General features: G+C 47.7%; 3 protein-coding genes across 3 annotated transcripts; 1 reads left to right on the forward strand and 2 right to left on the reverse strand.

Annotated features, from left to right (window-relative positions):
- Nucleotides 1-58: 58 nt before the first annotated feature.
- Pdw03_0516 (uncharacterized protein) lies at nt 59-1,676 on the forward strand (the record flags this gene model as incomplete). Its single annotated transcript, XM_014675094.1, has 4 exons — nt 59-298; nt 555-1,370; nt 1,431-1,540; nt 1,601-1,676. 4 exons carry the CDS (start codon nt 59-61, stop codon nt 1,674-1,676), a joined length of 1,242 nt encoding a protein of 413 aa, XP_014530580.1.
- Nucleotides 1,677-3,958: 2,282 nt separating this feature from the next.
- Nucleotides 3,959-5,416, reverse strand: Pdw03_0517 (putative MFS-type transporter Rv1877/MT1926; the record flags this gene model as incomplete). Its single annotated transcript, XM_014675095.2, has 3 exons — nt 3,959-4,270; nt 4,324-4,769; nt 4,825-5,416. The coding sequence occupies 3 exons, from the start codon at nt 5,414-5,416 to the stop codon at nt 3,959-3,961; spliced, it is 1,350 nt and encodes a 449-aa protein (XP_014530581.2).
- Nucleotides 5,417-8,032: 2,616 nt separating this feature from the next.
- On the reverse strand, nt 8,033-8,863 carry Pdw03_0518 (Polynucleotidyl transferase, ribonuclease H fold; the record flags this gene model as incomplete). The annotated part of the gene is made up of 1 exon (XM_014675097.1): nt 8,033-8,863. One exon carries the CDS (start codon nt 8,861-8,863, stop codon nt 8,033-8,035), a length of 831 nt encoding a protein of 276 aa, XP_014530583.1.
- Nucleotides 8,864-19,461: the final 10,598 nt, after the last annotated feature.

Raw genomic sequence — 19,461 nt, forward strand, 5'->3', positions numbered from 1 at the left:
TTTCGGTTTTTTCTCTTCTTCTGTACATCCTCATCCCGATTCCCTTCTTCGTTGCATCATGGAGAAGCCCAAGGTTATTGGACCAGATGGTCTTTCTCCAATTAGTCTCCAAAGACAGGCCGATGTACGCATTACCACTGAGGTGATTTACGATGTGATTACCAATTGCAAAATGATAAGCCTGGAGGAGAGCGTCCATGCCCCTGTGGCTGTTCGCAACAAGGCGCGTGCTGATCGCATTGCTGGTGTGCAAACTGTCTCGTCTTGCCTGAATTCACGTCGCTTCGCCCAGCTGGAGGTGAATGAACCTCCTAAGGTTCACACTGCATCGAAGGAAATTGAAAAGGCCATGAAGGCCGAAAAGGCATGTCACGCCCTTCCTCAATCCAGATTTCGACCTTTGTACTGCATGTTGTATTCTTCTTTATTGGACGCGCTTCCCTCCTCTGATCTTGCTTTTGTTTCTTGTCCATGGATCCCTTCGACTCCTGTCACTCTCGAAAATGATGCTCATTTCTCTTCGTTGCTTGTGTTCTCACACTAAGCATTTTTAGGACAAGAAAGCTGCTGCTTCTCGTGTCACGGCTTCGCGCATCCCCGCTCCCGCTCAGAAGCATCTTGGCATTGATCCTCGCGCCAAGCCCTTTGTCCCGGCTGCCACCCAGGCTGCTGGACTCAAGGATGAAGTCGCTCGTGCACCTATGAAGATGAATCCCGGCGAGGCCATTGATGGGCCCAACAAAGCCACTCCCGACAATGCCAATGGCGAGAGGAAGGATGCAGACAACAACTCCGTCGCTAGTTCCAAGGCTTCCCGGAAGGCTGAATCCACTGAAGATAAGGAATCCATTGGTTCTCCCCCGAAGCCGCGAGGTCTGACTGCCCCGGCTGATTTCATGAAACAAGTCCGTTTGCTCCACCTCCAGAAGCAGATGGCCCCCAAAGTTGTGCCGGCTGGACCTCCTCGCCGAGTTGTTTTCGGAAATCTTCCTGAGTGGGCAAATGTCTCCAGCATCTTGCAGCTCGTCTATGGTGGTATCATCGAGCGTGCTTGGGGTGAAAATGGCGAAGTCGTTGTGCAGTTTGTGGAGCAAGATGACTGCGTCAAATACTATGAGAACCACTCCGATGGCATCCAATTGAAGGATGGCGATGATGACCTCACCATATCTGTTACCATGCCGGAGGAAGGTCTTTCGGACAACGTCGAGCTTTCGATTCGCGTCGAAGAGGGTGCTTCCCGTGTCATATGTCTCTCCGGCCTTCCCACTGGCTTCAAGACGAGTGACAACGACAACGTCTTGGGTATTGCCGCCGACCCGGTCTGGCATAGCAAGAGCTTCGAGCGCATTCTGATCAAGCAGGCTGAGGTAATTCTGCGTGTCAGTAGTTCTATAGTTTTAGTCACTACTAATCTGTCTTTTTTAAAGTCTGGTGTCGATGTTCAAATCTTCTTCTACGACCTCCACGACGGCTGGGACGTCTTGCAAAGCATCAAGGAGGGAGCGTACGACTGCACTGCCAGCTTTGAAGTTGATCCGTATGTTGGCGGTTTCCAATTCCTCTCCAGGATTTCTTAGCTGACTTGTTCTTCCACTAGATGCGCTCTTGCTGAGGGGTTCCACTTCATGGATGAGCCCAACTTGATGTTCTCTGGAATCCTCGCTGTGGACTAGTTGGATTTGCCCATCATTCTCCGCTAGCAGCCACGGCAGTGCTGATAGCCATTATGGCTATTTGATTCGATCACAGTGAAGGAGAGAGATGGAGCGAAACGCGAGCACTTCTGAAGTCAGATCGTGCTGTTTGTTTTCGATGGGTTTTTAGTTGGTGATTCTTCCGTTGGTTAGGACATGATTCTATCTAGCGTAGCCCAATCCATGAACTGCAACTTCACCTTCATTGAGAGAACCTTACTGCGGGAACACAGACACCGCCGCAGATTGTAGAAGCTCCCGTCGATGGTATCTAGCGGTTGGTCCAGTCATTGGAGAAATCTAACATCGACATGCAGGTCATCCAAAATGCCCGACCTACACACACCACCTTGGCCGTACAACTTATATCCCTCTATGCTCACCTCGCACAACCTCCAGGCTGTCTCACCAAAACACTCGATCTAACAGAACCCAATTGCACCAAAAAAGTATTGCATGCAAAATCATCAACCGTCTCTGATAGGCCGATTCAAATTAAATTAGTCACGAACTACATCGGAATGTGCAAGGCCCCTCTTGCTATTTCCAGATTAGTGCTGATTGGATTCGACAGCATGCCAGAGGATGGTCTATTGGAGCTGATTGTGGAGTTTATAGTGCCGGGGGATGTCAAGCCGATGTGGATAGCTTGGAATCGTAAATTTTTTTGGTCGTTTTTTTATTTTATTTTTTAGATCAAGTGGTCTTGTATACTCCGTGCTCCGTACTCCGTGGTATCTTCGGACAAGAGACATGGAGTGCAATCACCAAATTCAAGGTACATGACATACCACTCTGCACGAGTGCTACTTTGAAAACAAACATGCAACTTACCCCAAATGCCGTCTGATCCCGTTCGACTTTCGAGTGCAGAGTTGCCTGGGAATCAAGATTGGTTCCTGTGTTGCAGCACGGTGGCCCAGTCTCTGGTTCTATACTTCACTGGGTGTTGTGGATTTCAAATGGTTGCACTCGAACCTGAACTATCCATCACTTCACAACTTCACAACTTCACAACTTCACAACTTCACAACTTCACAACTTCACAACTTCACAACTTCACAACTTCACAACTTCACAACTTCACAACTTCACAACTTCACAACTTCACAACTTCACAACTTCACAACTTCACAACTTCACAACTTCACAACTTCACAACTTCACAACTTCACAACTTCACAATCTTGATACCACGGGATCGTATTATCCAAAACATACGAGGACTCTAACGTAAATTTCCGCCTACAATTTCCCCCAGAAAGCCACGAATCACCGCCGGCTTCATCCTCCTGCGCCCTCCCACTCCTTACCAATGCTTTAAAGATCAAAGCCTCACCGAAGCGCAGATTCTGCGTCGCAACAATCTGGGATAGATGAGAAACTGACGTGTTTTGTATGTCTTACGAGTGCATTTTCAGCGTCTTCACCGCACTCTACTGACATGTCAGCCCCCCCGGGTTGACTATTGCGTTATTCGCCCCACAGCCCAGCCATCCAACAAGGCCCTCTCCAAAAATATGAGGCTGAGACATCGGATCGGAATTGGTCGTTCTACCAAGGCATAAAAGGAACTAGCGGTGGAGCTCGCGCGTGAATTCCCGAACCCGGACACGCTAGAAATTGGCAGGATTGGCGCCATCGGCATTCATGTGGTTTTTGGTTTTCGCCGATCTCGATTTTACAATCACATCGAAAGAGGGCGGAAAATAGGTCACTTTAACATAGAGAATGTCCGAAAAGAGACCGCGAAACGAAACAAAAAAAAAAAAAAAAAGCAATGGAAGCAAGAAGCAAATGCCGAAGCGCGACGTGTCATTTCCGATTGTCCCCATGCCTGGTATCACCGGACTCATCCCTAGAACCTCAAAGAGAAGGGACATCTATTCCTTATAGTGGACAATCTTTCCTGGCGATGCAGAGGGACTGGAGAATGCCGGGCACTCGAGACCTTTCTCTCCTTCTATTTTCGTGCTCATTTCGTGCCGCTTTTTGGTCTCAGTGGAAAAGGGAGCACGCCCCCGGGTTAGGATGGTGTATGCGTTTCCACTGTAAATCCACACAGTGGCTCCCCTGAATGATGTGCACGTCCAATATCGAAAGTGGGCTCGAGATGTGTCTCACCTTTTCTGGAATCCATCACCGGTGTTCTCACATGAAGGATGGACATCATGGCAATTGAAGGGGACTCTATTAAAGTAAGCCCGACCTACCCCAATACTAAATACAGGAAGTGTAATACAGAAGTGTAAAGCGTGTGTTTATGCGGATACTTGGCCCCATAGCGCGATATCCAGCAGACTAGCAAGATCCGTCGTACCGTCCTCTCTGACAACAGCGCGTCCAGAGCCTTTCAACTCTTCCCAGTCCCGACGATGCCGTTCAATGGTGTCTCCCATAGCAGATGCATTGAAAATTTCGCACATTCTCCAATGCGCATCCAGAATTGCGGGGCATGGAATCTCATGTTCTGTATTTGGCAAAAGCCGGACGTGCCGATCGGAGGGGATGGCAGGGATGTCAGCCGGGGGATAGCGCTTGTAAGTCTTCACCTCGTACTCATTTTCGATGTCCTGATAAGAAGAGTAAGCATAACCGGTTACATGGTAGATCATTGCCTGCTTACAGTAGGCTTCAAGGCAATTGTGAATTTGCCAAACTGGGTATGTACCGAGTCTCGAAGAGTGATCCCATTGCGAAGAGTGTTGATCTCCTCCACTGCAAGTACTCGACGTAGCGCAGGGAAACACTTGTACAGTAAAGTCCAGGTGCTTGATGTATCTCTTGGCGCTCCGGACACCCCTGGCCAAGAGGCAAACGCAAAAGGTATGATGTGAGCCCCCTCAGTCGGACCATGGGAAACGTTTCCTGGTTCCCCTTCGTGTTCCCATTGATCGGTATTCAGTTGGCCCGTTATCACACAGCGGTAGTTGTCGCGCAGTTGGAGCTGTGCTGCAAACGAAGAGTCACGCCTTTCCGGTTGATCGAGGGTGGCGGCAACTGTATCGACCTGCTCCTGGCGCTTTGAATGAGGACTTTCCACAACAGAGGGTGCTTTTGATCGGGATTTCACTATGTAGTAATGTTAAGAAAAGTCAACGGATTCTTTTGAACGGAACGTACTAACTCGGTGCAGCAAGTCCGGTGAAAAGGTTCATAAAAACATCATAAAGCTCTCGGCCGGAGCTTGTCTTAAGAACATCCCTCGCGAGCGAGGTTCTGCCAGCCTCTGGTAGCCATGTGAGAAATGCATTCAAGCCGCTTTTCAACAGTGTCTCGTCGCGAAGAGACTGATTTTCATAAGCCTCGATCCTAACTCGGGCGTCTTTCTCCAAGCTGGTCAGTGAGTCTGCAGTGTCTGTGGAGAGTGTTGACAGTCCGCGGGGTACTGTGGGCGGGGATGCAGTGAGCGGGGGTGCTGTGGGCGGGGGTGCTGTGGGCGGGGGTGCTGTGGGCGGGGGTGCTGTGGGCGGGGGTGCTGTGGGCGGGGGTGCTGTGGGCGGGGGTGCTGTGGGCGGGGGTGCTGTGGGCGGGGGTGCTGTGGGCGGGGGTGCTGTGGGCGGGGGTGCTGTGGGCGGGGGTGCTGTGGGCGGGGGTGCTGTGGGCGGGGGTGCTGTGGGCGGGGGTGCTGTGGGCGGGGATGCCCTTGCTAATCGACGTTTAGCTCGCTGAGTACGTGGAGTGTTGGAAGGTGAAGCTGATCGATTTCTTTTTGCCATTTTACAAAGGGACGTCTTGCAGAGAATTGATAGACGCCAAGGGAAGATCTGCAGAATGTGCCCAGGTGCTTGGTCTGGAGCAGGTCCGTGCCTCGACCTCTCCGCTCCACTTTTATTGTTCACACTCGAACTGACTTCAAAGCTGGGGATTCCTTGATCCTGGGAAGGTCACTAACATGCTCCGAGTGCCTTCTCTCAATATCAAACTTGCTGTATGGTTTTCGTGTGAGTTTGAAAGTCCCAACGGAAGTTCAAGATCTCGGAATTCCAGAGTTTTGGACTGTGAGATCTCACCGCTCCCACATCTACCCAGTTCACCGGCTTTCAACTGCCAAGAACAGTCGTGAACATAACTTCCACGCGCGCCAAGTTCACAATCTTGCTTTGGGGTCCAGATGCCAGTGATCGTATTCTCCACTCCAAACTTGACGTGACTCTACTCCCCTTCTTCTCCTTGATCTGGTTCTTGCTGGGTCCATTCTCTGGATCTGCAGTAAAGCTAAGTGGGAGTCAGCGTTGTTCAGGAATTGTCTGCGGGCTCCAGGAGTATGACTGTGTCTTTCGCGTTGTAAAGGACGCCTCCCCTTGGCCATCTCATCATATTTAGAAGGAAAAAGCTTTTCTATCCATGATCAAGTGCAATGCCACAAGGAGGCAGGTTTTCTGGGCAAATGGACTCGGTCTTAAGTCAACGTATTTAGCCTAAGGCGCTGAAATAGAAAACGGGGGAACGATTCACATATAATGGCCAAGACATGGTTTGCTTTTACATTGGAGATGTCGAGCTTGAGCCATGATGAGAATTCAGAAAGTATGCCGGGTATGTCTGATCCTCAAAGTCATATGACGGTATGAGGGATGATACCCAGTTTCAATGATGCATTCCAGCTCAGGATTTGATATCCATATTTCTCTCGGCAAGCGAAGAGGGCCGAGTCACATGGTGACAGCAGCACCAGGGCATTAACCTGGTATTAGTCAGAATACACGTGACTGGTCTGAGCTCATCATGTGATCTCCAACGAAGTAGTCGAAATGCCGCTGCAATGACAAACCGATGTTCTGTTTGTCCTTCGGATCTTTTGGCCTAGCGAGTTAATGGCCTTCTGTAATCCATCGGAAGTAACCTGATGCGCTTACGGGAGTACAACCACTGACTCTGAGCTCGTGCTGATGTCTACTCAAAGCGCCTGAGTCTGAGCGCCCTGCTTAGAGCGGCGGCAGCCCAAATAGGGAAACCTCACCCGCCAGGGAATACCCGGTACATGTACATGCACATACATATTGATTGACTAACAATTCACGATGTATCGAAAAGACATCACTGTCCGAACGAAACCAAAGCAAATGGCCCCCAAGCCAAATAGTACAGTACATAAGTACCATGAGCTAAAAATGCAATATTTTGGCCCAAGCCCCTACCTAACAGGCCCATATCCCCCAGTCTCGGAAAGCCCTGGTGAGGAGTACTAATCCATATAGGTATTTTAGCGCCGACATCGTGAAGTGAACTCAAGAGAATGCAGCCAGATAAGACAGACAGATAAGAGGAGAGAAAAAAAAAAAAAAAAACAGGTCGCAAAAATTACAATCCCTTTGTCTCGGACAAGCAGCAGAAATCTCATGATTGCACTAGATAGTCCAAAGATTCTGATCCCTGTTACACTTTGTACTCTGTGCAAATATGGAGTACTTCGACAAAATGTGCCGCGAAGGATTAGGACCCCACGATCGACGGATCTGAGGGTTTGGTCGGGCTGTGGATAAGTTCTTTTCTTAGCACGGTCTGGCCGGCTGTGCTTAGGCGGCTGTATGGAGTAGGTAGCAGGAAGCACTATGACGTGAGCAAATTTTCTTTTTCTAGTGTAGGGATCACAGAATAACCAAATGCCTGTGTTTGATAGTCGGTGCTGCACATACACAAAGCATATATTTGAATATGAGTCATCTACTACTATATTCTCAACAGGTCAAATTCAACGGCGGTTTCGGCCAACCTTCCTAGGTGGGGAGGCTAGGCAAGGCCGGAACTGTGCCAAATATTGACTGAGGTGAGGAAGGCCCATGTGCGTTACTCGGGATTTGGAATACACACTCGAGGAAGGACATAGGCAAGGGTTGTTATCTGGGGATGCTTTTCAACAATAATGCGGGGAGGGCAGTCTTGAATGTGCAGATATTTTGTGATTTGTCATACCGAGTAACAGCCTGGGAAAGACATCAATTTGTTGAAATATTTTAAATTTCAACCTCGACTCTTTATAGTAATAGCTAGATCTAAATCTGACTCGTGTTGACTCTCACGGTATGGAGCAATCCATACGACATATGTAGATGTTAAACCAAGAAACACACTTTCAAGGTTGAGGAGTGTAGGAAGTGAAGGTGTAGAAAGACAAGAGACGAAAAGACAGAAACCCTGGTGGAAGATTTGGGGCAATGAGAGAACATCAAAAAGACAAGCAGACCTCCCACGCTGAACTGAGGTATCTTAAATAAAGACGAAGACCGACCCACGCAAAAAAAAAATAAGACAAGAGACAAGTAGACACCCCCCCCCCCCCCCCCCCCCAAAGAACGAAACAAATTCCGAAAAACAAAAGAAAAACAACGAAATCACATCCGTCGCAACGCAACATCCCCATCCTTCCTCATCCAAGGATACCAAACATTAGTATATTCCCTAACCCCAAACTTCGGCGCGGCCCCATGATCCCCAGCCAACGCAGCCGAAGCCCCCTCCCTCAGGAACTCCCCATCCCGCATGCGCCTCTGCTCCCGCAGGGTAGGACACTTCTTCTCCTTGATAAAGCGGTAAAACTTGCACTGGATCCCCTGGAAGCCGCGTCTCTGACGGTCCGGGAACTGACGATTGAAAGCCTCGCGGACCTCCTTCCACTCCTGACACAGGTCGACGCGGTGGTACCAGATGAAGTACATTTCCTCTTCCTCGTACTTGGGACGGGGAGGACGACGACGGTCGCCACTGGTGGAAGATGAGCTTGAGACGCTTGAGTAACGCTCGCGGGAGTGGTAAGGATCCGGCGAGGAAGGCGTGGATAGCGAGCTCTGGTGTGTGCTTGCACTTCCACGGTTGGTGCTTATGCTTGTTGCTGAGGGCCGGTAGCTGAAGAACATCTGGTGGGATTGGGATGGGTTTACGCTATGATGACTTGCGTTTGTGCTGGTGCTCTGGCTTGTTGCTGTGGTCGTGTTGGATAGTGCCCCCGGGCTGGTATCGTGGTAATTGCGGTTGTACCAGTAGTTTGGGCTTGGGGGGAAGCTCGGTGAGGGTTGGTGGTAGCTGTGGCGGTGGGATGATGGAATTGAAGCATGTTGGGTGCGTGGAGAGATTTCTTCATCGCCTGGATTCAGCAAGGCGTCGATTTTCATTTTGCTTTGACGTGCTGATGGCAGTGTTGCGTATGACTCTGTGTGTGTTGCCATTTTGGAGATCGATTGATTTGCCAATGTGAGGTTTGAGGCTGGAAAACGAAATTTATAGAGACCAAGCTTTGAATCCCTCAGAATGCTCAGACCAGGTCTGATAGTAGAAGTGGGGATATAAGAGGTCTATCTCAAAGAGCCAATGGACAAATGTGAAGTACAGAAGATGAGGAAGTATAAAAAAAAAAAAAGGTCTTCGGGGTAGCAGGCAAGGTTTATAGATCTCGGAACTATAGAAAAAGAAAAGTTCCTGGAATACAACTTGTTCTTAAATGAAAGAAAAAAGGATTCAGAAAATTGAAAAATAGTTCTTAGACTAACAGCGCTGTTGGGTGCACTGGACCGACTGCCTGGGTCTGGTTGTGTTCCTTTGGCCCCCCTGTATAGCTGTGTACCGCGGATACACAAGGCTCCTTTAGCTAGCAGGGGTCTTTTTTTAATATTTTTTTTTTAGAGGTTTGGTTCCACCCCCAGAGAGACAACATTTTCTTTTCAAATAAAATAATATGAAATAATAATCATAAAAAAAAAGGAATTAAATGGACCGGTGAACCGGCCTTATTGCTCCGTGTTCGGTGTTAGTGGAGAGACCGTATAGACATTATTATTTTCAATTAATGTGATATTGAATGTGGCAACGGGCTTCGGTCTACTCCGATTACCTACCCTTTTTTTCGAATCCGTCCTTTTTCTTTGAACGACACTTTTGTCTCCGTAGATAGCTTCTCTAGCTTGACAATGTCGATCCTCTGGGTTTCTTTTGTTTTCATGGTTTTGTAGATGCAAAGTTACGAAAAAACGGGGCCACGCGGTAACCATAATACAATTTGCCCTTAGCCGTGTGCAATCTTAGCGCCAAGGCGAAGTTTCTGAATGACAAATCGGTTAGTTTTGTTGAATATCAAAAAGCAGTTACCCGAGGAGATTCGAGGACACAACGATTTGCCAAAAGAATCCAAACCCTTTCTCTGTACATGCAGCGCTGCTGCTGCATGAGTGGTTAGGTGATAGGCTCGATTAAGGTTCAGCTTTGGAGATACGAGTTAATAAACCCCCCCAAAAAAAACAATTACCAAAATAATTACCAAGAGGTGAAGGAATGAAGAAGCGAAGCAATCGCGTGCATTTCCTGTTTTAGTGGCAGTGTTTCATTTGCGCTGTCCAACGATACTAGGTAGCCCGTTCCTGTGAGAAGTGGATAGGTAGACTAATTGACACCGTCAGATGTTGACTGTGAAATTTTTTTTTCTCTTCAATTTTTTGTTCGGAGTCGTGGATGTGGGAAGGGGGAAAAAGAGTGCAGAGATCAAAGAGGATGAAAAAAAAAACCAACACAAACGCGCGGCGTCTATTGGTAGACGCAAAAGTCATCTGTTGCGACGTGCGCCATGGCCCTGGGATGTCGGGACGAATGAGCGTGAGGGGCTAATGCAAGTTCAATTTGGCACTGCCAACACATCTGTCCAAGGTTGCCAGGCGCATGATGAGGTAAGAGAGAGAGATCCTTGACCGTGGCACATTCCCTGCTCTCCTCTATCCCCTTCAGGGCTATTTACAGAGCCTCGGATATTCCTAGATCTTGACAATGTAACTCTCTCAACCCTTTTACGAAGATTTACCGAACCGTAGATTCTTTTTTTTGTCTTGAGAACCGGACGCGGGGGGAAATTGGGGAAACATCCAATAATGAGCTCCAGCGTCAACTCGGCAGCAGCCGATACAGAAAGCGGATTTCCCGCGCAGTCAACTTGCATCCAAAATATCAAATCCGTGACGATACGTGTCCACTTATGGATTGCCCCTGTCTCCGTTGGTCTCTCGTGTGATATGAATTTTCCTCTGCGTCATTTTTTCCCTCGATCTGCGCCTTGACCAGGACGATCGTCAGTCATCTGCAGCCGCCAACGGCTTGCTTAGATTTTCTTCACGGTTTGGCCGTTTGAAGTATTCTATTTCAAAAAAAATAAAAAAAAATTAGAGAAGTTGACTATGTAGGCAGGTGCACCCATGTATTTTCAGGCATTCTTAGGTATAGTCAGGGTATTAGGTACAATAACCCTTTCTAATGGCCGAGAGACATTGATCCACGCAATCTCCTCAAATTGTCCAGAAAAAGCAGAAACGTTATGATCGTATCTCTGCGGCGCAGTCAACTTGCGCAAGCGTGAAATTCATACTCAATTAGGGCACCATCTGTCCATTCTGTATGGCCCGTTACTTCCGAGACCTCCCCCCCCCCCCCCCCCCCCCCTCTCCTTGGCAAGCCTCTACTCATAGGCAATACTAGTCCCTGAAGCCCCCGATTCCGTGCAGATCGGATCAACATGGCTCCCCCCGGGGCTAAAACCAGCCTTTTTCCCTCTCCCCACTCTATGTTCTTTGTTTGCCGCTCTCCACCAAGTCCAATCACAACATTTTTGGCGTTCGTCAGTCGAGTAGCCGCAGCCCGGTTAAATCACGTGATATTGTGTTGGTAATCTAATTCTTCCGTGACAATACGAACCCCAACTGTCCATTTTGGTTCCCTTACATATTCATTTTTACCGTGAGACGATGTAGAGAGAAGAGATACGCACGAAAGAGTATAGATGCAGATCCTATGCACCGCGCTTGACCCGCCTGTGACCTAGAGATCATCTCCTTCCTGAATAGAAAAATGTCGCCGATGCTCATCCACGGTTGCAGCCAAAAAAAAAACCTGGGTAATTTCCAGGGTTTAATTGTCGTCACATCGCGCGAGTCATGCTGTGCATGTGGGCATGCCCTGGCATTCTAACGGCCAACCATCAGGGCGACCAAAGAAGCAAAAATGAAATTACCTTTTTTTTGGGGGAATTTCTTTTAAATTCAGAACGTGGGCAGATTGGTCCAAAATTCATGTGTCTCGAGCCAATCATCGTCTCTTATCGCTTAACATCTGATCATTTCGTGTTTTCTTTTTTCAATCCTTTGTCTGAGCCGCGTAGATCGGTGAGATGTGTCGAAATTCCCCTTTTTTGGTACTTTTTTTTCTTTGTGATTTGAGTTTTCTTTGTTCGTCGCTTCTCAATTATGAGAACCTAGATATTGTATGCATTGGATTCCAAATTCTATGCCTCCTTTCTCCAGGCTTCTGCAGCCGGCCCAGGCAGGCAAAAGAACTTCATGTGTTGCTTTTAGCGATAGCCGCCGACTGCCCCATGGCCGAAGCACGCAATTAGTTGGGTGACATCATTTCTATCCATGGATATGATCCTGTGAGAAGGCTTATGCATGATACTGCAGATATGAGCATTGTACGGAGTACTTTGACGGGGGACTTTGTGTCCTCACGGTAGAGGTAGAATCCATCTATATCTGGACTCTTCGCTGGCCTCATTTCCTGAAATCTTCTCGCCCGCATTTGAAACGGGATGGCCCCGACAACAGGGCAAAAAAATATGACTCGTTTGATGCGCAAATTTCCGAAAAATGCACTATGGATGTTACATTGTAGGGATATCAGGATCTAACATGTCTTGGATGGGCCCTGGATCTGAGACGCGCAGTGACTGCGCAACAGTCAGGAAACCCACCGTTTTGGAGTGGGCAGAACCGTTGCCTACTGGAGAGAGGAAGAGGGGGATAGAATCCTCTTTCCCCCACACCGGGCCAGATAAAATCTTCTCCAATCTGCAAATCCATCTAAACTCCGTACAGGTGATCTCCCTAGATGCGTGTAAAATTTGGTTTACGACGATCCCTTTGTCGACCGATCCATTTCGGAGATTCTGAATCATTGCCTATTCTGGAGGGGAAGGGAACCCATCGTCCAACCATGGATCGGGGCGTTATGAGGCTCAGATGGATTTGGAGCGAACCTTGGATCGGAGTCGATCCTCCGAACTACGCCGAACTGTCAGATCTAAGAATGCGTGGCATGATTATTTTTTCTTGACTGGACATGAACGTTAGGAGACCGCAGAATAGTGCTTAATTCGGATAGGTGCACATATGCCCGTTGCCAGCTGATTATGCTGTTAGCCAACAACCCAATCATTCATCGCTATCTAACTAGGAAAAAATTTCCCTGAGCCCAGTGAGAATCCTGCGTTGGCGCGAGAGCACCTGACAGTGACCTTCTGCATGCAAGGCGACCATAGTGAAACCCCCGGTAATCCCGCAAAGTGTTGGCTGGTTGGGCCCGCTAAAGGCGTAAAAGCCGGGCGCCAGTGTTGCAACATCAGATCATGGGTCCGGGTAATCTCCAAACTATCTCTTGGCTGCTCAAAACCTTGGGATCCATAAATTATAATTTGTCAGGGAAAAAAAAAATTATATTTTTCGAATTAATAATCAATGATCCCATACCTCCTCTCGGCCTTCCGCTTCGGCTCCGAGTTCGCTCACAAGATATCCAACCTACTCCGTACTCTGTACATAGGGCCCAAATTCAGTCTACCATTCGTCCTCGGAGATTCGGTGTACAATTCAGCCGCATAACGCGCGAATGCAGAATTTATGACACTATCGACACGACGCCTACATTGGCAGGGCGCATGAGCTGCAGTGTGTTTAATTGCGGGAGCTTTTACTACATTTAGTTTAGAGTAGCTCGTGTCCGCCATGCACGTCCACATTCAAACCAGTAGACGCAGACAGACTACATTACGAGGTGCGATATGAGTTCAAATGTGTTGAATCCGATTACATCCACTTTTTGGACCCCACGCCGTCTTTTGCACCAGAATGGGTTCGATCCAGCGAGGCTCATGAGATTGGCCACGATCCTCTCCCTGTTTTTGGTTTGTGTCTGTGCCGTCTCGGCATTTGGGGTGCATCGTCATGCTGGCATCATACTAATTTTAATGCACCCCTGCAACCTTTCATTATTGGACCAGGTACGGATGTCCGCCTCACGAATCAGAAATGGGAAAAATTGATATGCCAAGTTAGTTCACTCTCGAGTATCTACTAGCGCTTCCAGTTTCTTTTTCCATATCCAGTCTAGGCCGAGGAAGGTATGGAGTTCTTGTCTGTCACCTTTGTCTGAAGATCTAACTTTCGGCAATTGATTTTTGTCAAAAAATTTTTTTAAAAAAAGCCATGAAAAAGGCCAGGACAAAGTGAGAAACGTGGAAGATCTCCAAATTTCAGTTTTTGTGAAAAATTACCAGAACAGTTCAAGTCCTGGAAACTTGCAAATACGAATCGACTCTAGATTACGCTTCGAAAATCGATCAATGCGCAAATCACAAAGGAACGATAAGCGAAGCAGCGAATGCGGATCCCCAGCCTATAAACCAAAAACACAACGCTAGCTCTTGTACATACTTGATAGCTGTCTTAGACATCTCTGTACTTTGAGTTTCCATTACGTGAAATACAACCTACCGAATAACGGCATCCCTTGGTACGCATCGAGATGATGATAGCAGAGCTACAGAGTGTGCCAGCTGAACGGTCATTCGTACTCTCTAAGTGCACCTGGTTCAGCCGCATGGAAAACATCATTCCGGATAATGACGTTGATGTTCACGGTCCTGGAAATGCACCAATCCGCTGCGCCGCCATGCACCGAAAATCTTCTATCGAATTCCAGAATCAAAAGAAGTACCATCTATTGCATGATGTCTTTCCATCTTTGGATGAAACTATAGTCTCCAGCTCACTATTGGATGTCGATTTTGCCATTGCCGATCTTCTTCACGACTTTGCTGGGCAAAGTGGATAGAGCTTCGTGTTTCGTGTCGAGATTATTCGTTTCTCGCATCACTTTCCCTTCTTGGGCGTTTGTGGTTTTTGTGATAGGGTAGAATGTGTATTGTATTCTGTATGTTGTAATTCCGGGGTGTTCTCCTCCCGATACTGTTGTCATGGCCACCATTTCCCGCCCTAGGCCAAGAAGCCACTTGATCCTGGCTGTGGAGAGTACATATAAGCACTAGTGACACGTGGGATTTCATGATGAACTGACGGAGACTGTGCTTTATTCTCCTTTTTGATCTATTTCTTCTTTTCACCGTACATGGTCGCTAGCTTCGTCCTGGTTCTTTTTCTAGAATCTGGTGACTGCACAGGGCCATAGGGTGTGGCTTATCTCAGGCCTCCGGGTTTCCATGGTTCCAAGGTTGCAGGGTTCCAGGGTTGCAAGGCTGCACGATTGCAGGGTTGCTGGGTGAGATGATTTACGCAATAATCCATGGAATTTGTACACATTTATTGTGGATGGTTACATGACATCGCATTTATTGCTCTATCGTTCAATGTATACAGAAGCTGATTTCTGAGTTTAGTTGTTCCATTATCCTCAGTCAGCTCTTTTAGCCCCAGAGAACCCGATCTGCCTGGGTCGTCTCTGGTCTGTGCCGTATAGCCGTGTGAGTAAACATATACATCTGGTACAGTGTACAAAAGTCCAGGCTCTATGGAGTAGACTTTGATTAGATCGGTCCACTAATGTCCCGGTTAAACACAGCCGTCTTAGTCTTGTAATTTGATAGGGCGGATATGCAAAGCTCGGATATAGGTGGAGAACCATGTCACTGCCAGATCCCGGTAGAAGACTTCTGGCCTATCGTCTCTTTTTCTCTCGAAGATTTTCATCGGCAGATAGTATTGCCAAGGGCTCACTCATGGTTACTGTGAATTCAAACTAGATCTTGCAGAATGTGAAATTTCCCACTGTGGATCCTGATCAGCCCTGACGGCCTGATCTGGCACGGAATCTGTTACACAGCAGCCGATCAAAGGATATGCAGTAAAACATGGAAATGTCGCCATCTCTCGATGTAATACAGCCTATGATTTAGCGGGAACGGGGTTTCACTGCAAGATCATGAATGGTTGGATTGGATGTCTGATGTGGGTTAAGGAAGAAGGGGGTGACCAGGGTGTGTGTGTGTGTGTGTGTGTGTGGATGTTTCGCATGGGAAGATGTGACATGGAGGATTCTTTGAACACGGAAGAAAAAACACCGAGTGGAAAAAAAAAATTTTAAAATCAGAGTGGACAAGTCCAAGAACCAACAGTGAGACTCATTTCTTATTCGTCAGGATGAACAAGACTCCCAAGAACCATAGCACCACCTCCTGCGACTTGTGATCATAAGCGACCGCCGCGATCATGAGTTGAATGCATGCGCGTTGACATCCGGGCATTGCGCACCGCCTTTGAATCACCCATGACACCTAAAGTGGTAAACAGTCAAATGCACCGCAACCTCTATAACTATCGGTGAGAACACTGATCAGGTCAATGTCCGCACGTGCGTGGTACTTCCTGCCCCAGCCCACACCAATCAGCCCCCGAGCATTGACACCATAGCGAAGCACTAATGCTGCCATCATCACGCCGAAGCCAGAGACCCGGGTCATTAGCTCCGGGATCGGGCCTTCTGGCGTGAGCTATTTCTGCACTTTGATGTTTCAACTGATTTGAGGCCAGCCTGTCGGGCGTTGGATATCGGATATTTGATATCTTCGGAATGTGTCACTTCGGGATTTGTTGCCTGTGGAGGGTGCGTGGTTCAAAAAGGAGGGGCTGGGGGGGATTATGGATCTTGGTGTGTAGGATTCGTCGCAACTTGAAGGTTGAGGTCGTATTTGCTTTTTTTCATATTGTTTTTTGGCAGATGTCAGACTGTGACTGCAAGGACTAGGCCTGGTTTAGCAGGTAGTTGGCAGAATAGTCTTTTATTCATGTCTTGATGAATTCCTCTGAGTTCTGAGTCGATGTCATCATGAGCAATGATTGCTATAGGTAAGCTGAGAGTATAATCATCATGCGTAACTCTGGCGTACTCTAAACACCCATTTGGGCAGGTCGATTTTGTCTTTGAATATTATTAGGACCTGCCAAAGTATAATCGGGCACTATCATTTAGTCGGCTTGGCATTGGTCTTCAGGCATACCATTCTATGCGACTCTTCAAGGAGTTCCCCCAAGACTGCAATATCACATGAAGACCTGATTTATCCCGGTTAATTATGACGAAGGATCATCTTCGATTATCTTCGATGTACCTCCGACTGCTGCTGGCTATTCGTGCCCAACTAATAGCGAGTAGTCAAGACTCCCCAGGCACAGGAACCTGACGACAACTTGCACATCTTCACTCGGTTTGGCAACAGCCTTCCCTCGAGAGTTAAGGTCCGCATTGGACCATGGCAGGGGGGCACAGGCTTGATAGAAAGCGGATTCTCTTCAGAAATGACGTCGGCCTTGTATTGTAATCCCGTCTGAGAGACAGAATGTTGCACGGGTAATTCGTGTTCGGGAGACGTGCAGCCGAAGTCCAGGAAATCCAATATCTCAGTGAAATCAAGGGGTAAACTCATCTGTCCCTGTAATTTATTTTGGGTAATTGGTTTACTGTAATCAATCCAGTGGATTGATCAAGTACCTCTTGGCACTTTTTTTTTTTTTTTTTTTTTTTTTTTGGTGAATTTTTTTTGGATTTTCTTTTCGTTTATTTATTCTATTTTTATTTTTGATTTCCTTTTGCAGAGCCTCACCTCTTCACGGAAACTCTCACTGGTTCTGTCCGCCCAACCAGCATTGAGGTATTAAATTACAACTGAAAGTGAACCATGGAACTGAAGCCATAATTTAATTTCATTTCCGTACACTTCGGGGTAGCCGTCAAATGTGGGTTAATCGAAACCGGAGAACACGGAGATGCGGAAATTCTTCAAGAGGTTGATATTCATTCCCCTGTTCCTAAGGTGAAAGGTAAAAAATGTGTGAAGATTACGATGCCTGGCATCACCGGGATCTGCCCGGTTGTATTTTATCTTTGGTGATCTTCGACATGTGTTAGGCCGCGTTTCCCGGTAGGCATGGGGCTATATCTGCAGGAGGTAGTGGGGTTGGTAGTCTTGTCTTGGATGTTCTGAGTCCACATGTAGAGTAATGTTCAACCTTGCTTTCAAAGGCGGTTCTACTTTTTGGTCCAGCGCCGTTGGAACGCATGTGCGATCATCCTGCATTGAATTCTATCTTGTGTCAACTAGAAGCTGTTCGCCGTAAATGTTGGGTTGGCTAGCGTTTAACGCTATACTAGTGACCGCGATTGGATATATCTCCTGCAGTATGCAGAGGGTACTGTTTTGGGGCATGCAGGTAGACTGATTCGTCCAGCGAATAACACCGCGGCCTACGAACTACACTAAACACCGGTCTGTACGGAGAACTTCGTAGCAAGATGTACACGTTGATGTATACAATACAGACTCTGACCCTCAATCGTCATCATCCAACTGTCGGAGAAATGAACTAAACTAAACACATCCTCCGTCCAATAGACTCTCCAGCTACCAAGGACATCGAAACAAGGTCGACACACCGACATTTATATCGGAACACCTGACCCAACAACATCATCATCAACACAATCAAAGGAAGAAATCTCCCTCAACCAACTCCCACATCTCTACCCACGTAGAAAAACCCTCAAAATGACTTCATCTGCATGTTTACCCCGCAATACGCCGGCCCCCAGCCCCAACCCTCAATCTCATCACATCTCAGGATGACTGCATCGCACCAAAAATCCAATCCACGTGGCGCGGTAACTAACTCCTTCCTATCCTGAGATTAAACAAGCGAAAGCTGCATCGTCACCCAACACCGCCCACTTCTCCTGGTTGGTTCCGGCGTGAATCGGAGAATTGAACGTTGGCCCACACACCCCTTTCGTGCGATTGTACCTTCGATTGCCTGATCACTTTACATGGAGTTCTTTTGACTACACTCCTTGAACGAGGCGCATTTACTTGAGATATTTTTTGAGTTTGGACAAGGGTGGGCAAGGATGGGATAGCGCTCGGGGGGGAGGGAAGGTAGGTATGGAGTTGGTAAATGGGACGGATAGTGGGGGGCGGGGTTTGAATTCGGGCTTTTTGGCGCTGTTGGCTGTTGGTTTTGGTGCTACTGGTTGCAAAGGACTATCTTGTATATATACATTGCTACTCGGCTGGGAATACTGCATAAAATGGTGGTATGGGTGCAGTGCAAAGGAGTATGGGTTGCGGTGGTTCCGTTTCAGGTTTCACTTTCAATGCAGGATCGGCGGTGAGAGAGGAGGGGTTTTCTCTCATCTTGGTTCTTTGTCCTCGGAGATAACTCTTAGGTCCACTGTGAATGCATGGGTGTCGAGTAGGGTAGATTTATGGTTTAGAAGCCATCTCGTACATAGAGTGTAGGTATACGGCAGGTCTCACCTAAGAATCACAACCTGTCAAGCATCGATGCAACGCCCGTTTGCCTATATTCCGACTGGATGGACCAGTTTCGGGTATTCAGCCTACGGTGTGCGGAGCTGGTAGAGATAGCTTGAGCTAGGCGTTTCAACATTATTGCAAGCCATGTGTTTCTCCTCTCCGGCTGGTGCACCCTATGTGTTTGTTTTAGCTAATTAGCCAGGTCTTAACTCTTAGTAACCGCAGTAGATAAGAAAGTAACAGACGAAGCTTGCATTGTTTTGATCAAAATATGAAGTTGAAATGTCCGAGGAAAATCAAAGCAAACACCCGATCCACGGAGCCCGGCAGGAAGAAGAGCAAACACAGAGAGAAGAAAAGGGGATGGGTTGCATAGCGGGCTAGTTGGATGCACGCCATAAACAACCAAATCCGGAA

This window comes from Penicillium digitatum, chromosome 4 (genome assembly GCF_016767815.1).
Source record: "Penicillium digitatum chromosome 4, complete sequence".
Classification (NCBI taxonomy): Eukaryota; Fungi; Ascomycota; class Eurotiomycetes; order Eurotiales; family Aspergillaceae; genus Penicillium; species Penicillium digitatum.